This window comes from Chionomys nivalis, chromosome 18 (assembly GCF_950005125.1).
Source record: "Chionomys nivalis chromosome 18, mChiNiv1.1, whole genome shotgun sequence".
NCBI classification, from domain to species: Eukaryota; Metazoa; Chordata; class Mammalia; order Rodentia; family Cricetidae; genus Chionomys; species Chionomys nivalis.
In genome coordinates, this window is record NC_080103.1 from 4195255 (window position 1) to 4197278 (window position 2024).

Sequence of the window (2024 nt, forward strand, 5' to 3'; positions counted from 1 at the left end):
GCAGGGTTTCTCTGTGGTTTTGGAGCCTGTCCTGGAACTAGCTCTTGTAGACCAGGCTAGTCTTGAACTCACAGAGATCCGCCTGCCTCTGCCTCCCAAGTGCTGGGATTAAAGGCGTGCGCCACCACCGCCCGCAGAACTGGTTCTTAAACAAACACTAAAAACATAAAAATACTTAGCCCCTGTATTCACCTGTAGAATATGCTCATTTACGCGTACTCCAGGATTTGCTATGTTACTTATTATTGTAAAGGTCACATCCAAAGGAGAAAGCAAACCACCTACAAACTGGCATTATTTGTTTATTTCTTGGCTTGTAACGTCCTTAACTTGTTGATGTAGCAAACAAATTTCAACTCTGCTATGCAAATGACAGAAGGAATCTGCTCAGCAATTAACTTTGGAGTTCATAAGGCAACATGCTATATGTGAAAAATTACTAACTCAACTACAGGTATTAAATACTGAAAAAATTAACAGTTTATTATAATTTATTTTATTTAACAATCTAGGAAGTTCGCAGCCATGAGCAGTTCCAGAGCTATTTCAGGTGCAATTGGGAATTCAGGAATCTTGGTGGAGCTGTTAGTGTAGCGGACCTTGTAGGTAAAGTACATGCACACTTTTGAGAGCACGTGCGAAGGGATTGCTCTAAAATTGACCTCATTGGTTTCATTTTCGGCAAATTGACCTGGTCCACTCAACATGGCCTTTATTGTTCCTGATGTTAATGCATGTTCTCTTTTTACAATAAATTCATGGCCATCAGAAGATATTAATTTGACGTACATGGCGTCAGGGCCTTCACAGCCACCACAGGTTTTCTCTTCTCCATCCATTATGTTCTTACAGAATTCTACTTGACCCCACAGGAACTTCAGCAGTTTCCTGGCGAGGCCGAGACGCAGTTGGCTCACAGCTCCGTCTGGAGGAAGTGTGTTGTTGTTCTCGCCTCAAAAATAAAATTTTAAGTTAAAAAAAAGCTAGGCAGTGGTGGCACACATATTTAGTCCCAGTACTCAGGAGGCAGAGGCAGGTGGATCTCTGTGAGTTTGAGGCCAGCCTGGTCTACAGAGTGAATTCCAGGACAGTCAGGTCTCCACAAAGAATCCCTGTATCAAAAAACCAACCAACCAACCAACCAACCAACCAACCAAAAAACAAACAAACAAAACAAAATAAAAATACAAACAAAATAAAAACTCTCAGCAAAACCAAAAAGAAAGGAAAGAGGCTGACAGGAACAGTAAACTATGAAGACAAATACTGAGAGGCATTTTGGTTTTTATTTCTTGTGTACTACTGTTACCTACCTGTATGTATGCAAACAACCTCAGGGCCCCTTGGTCGACAGCTCACAGGGCCGCAGCCTTCTCCGGCACCACTCGCACCCAACAGCTTCGTTCCCCACTCACACAGTGTCGTCACCACTGTTCTGCTCTTCCAAAGGTTTTACCAAATCCGTAAGACGCTGAAGAGATAGAGTCACAGTGTTGGGTCCGAGGAAACACTGAAGGAAGAGCCTACACTCAGGTATTATGTAAGAGCAATACAGGCAGGCTTGTTCACCTGTCAAAATGGTGACAGCCACGAGAAGGGCGTGAAGGCTCCTTTGAAGCACAGTTAATGGGAGTTTCGGGGACAGTTAGGTCATCTCAGATATAATCGGTTATGCCGGCTGATAGCTGCATTTTAATTGGCTGAGGTTATGGTTTTACCATATTGGGCATACTTGGGCAAGCTGGGGTGTGTTTTCAGGAGACAACAGGAGCTGTCCCTTTGGTCAGTGCTTGAGGTACTGTGGGGGCTGACTCAGCACTGGTGTGTGTCATCTCCCTTGCTGTCCTTTTAGGAAACTGAAACTCGGGCCCAGCTGTTAAACACGGAAAGTTCAGACCTTTCAACATAAAGAAATGTTTTGCTGGTCATGGTGATACACACCTTTGATCTAGCTAAAAATATGTCTAAGCTATTGACCAAGCAGCGTTAATAATACAGTTTCTGTGTGATTATTCAAGTCTGGG

General features: G+C 43.5%; 1 protein-coding gene across 1 annotated transcript; it reads right to left on the reverse strand.

Moving 5' to 3' along the window:
• Positions 1-457: 457 nt before the first annotated feature.
• LOC130890068 (elongin-C-like) lies at positions 458-839 on the reverse strand. The gene has a single exon (XM_057794012.1). The coding sequence runs from the start codon at positions 837-839 to the stop codon at positions 501-503; it is 339 nt and encodes a 112-aa protein (XP_057649995.1). The 3' UTR covers positions 458-500.
• Positions 840-2024: the final 1185 nt, after the last annotated feature.

What these genes read in the sequence shown, in the direction of transcription:
- LOC130890068 (XM_057794012.1), bottom strand. Translation starts at nt 839, where the DNA reads ATGGATGGAGAAGAGAAAACCTGTGGTGGCTGTGAAGGCCCTGACGCC.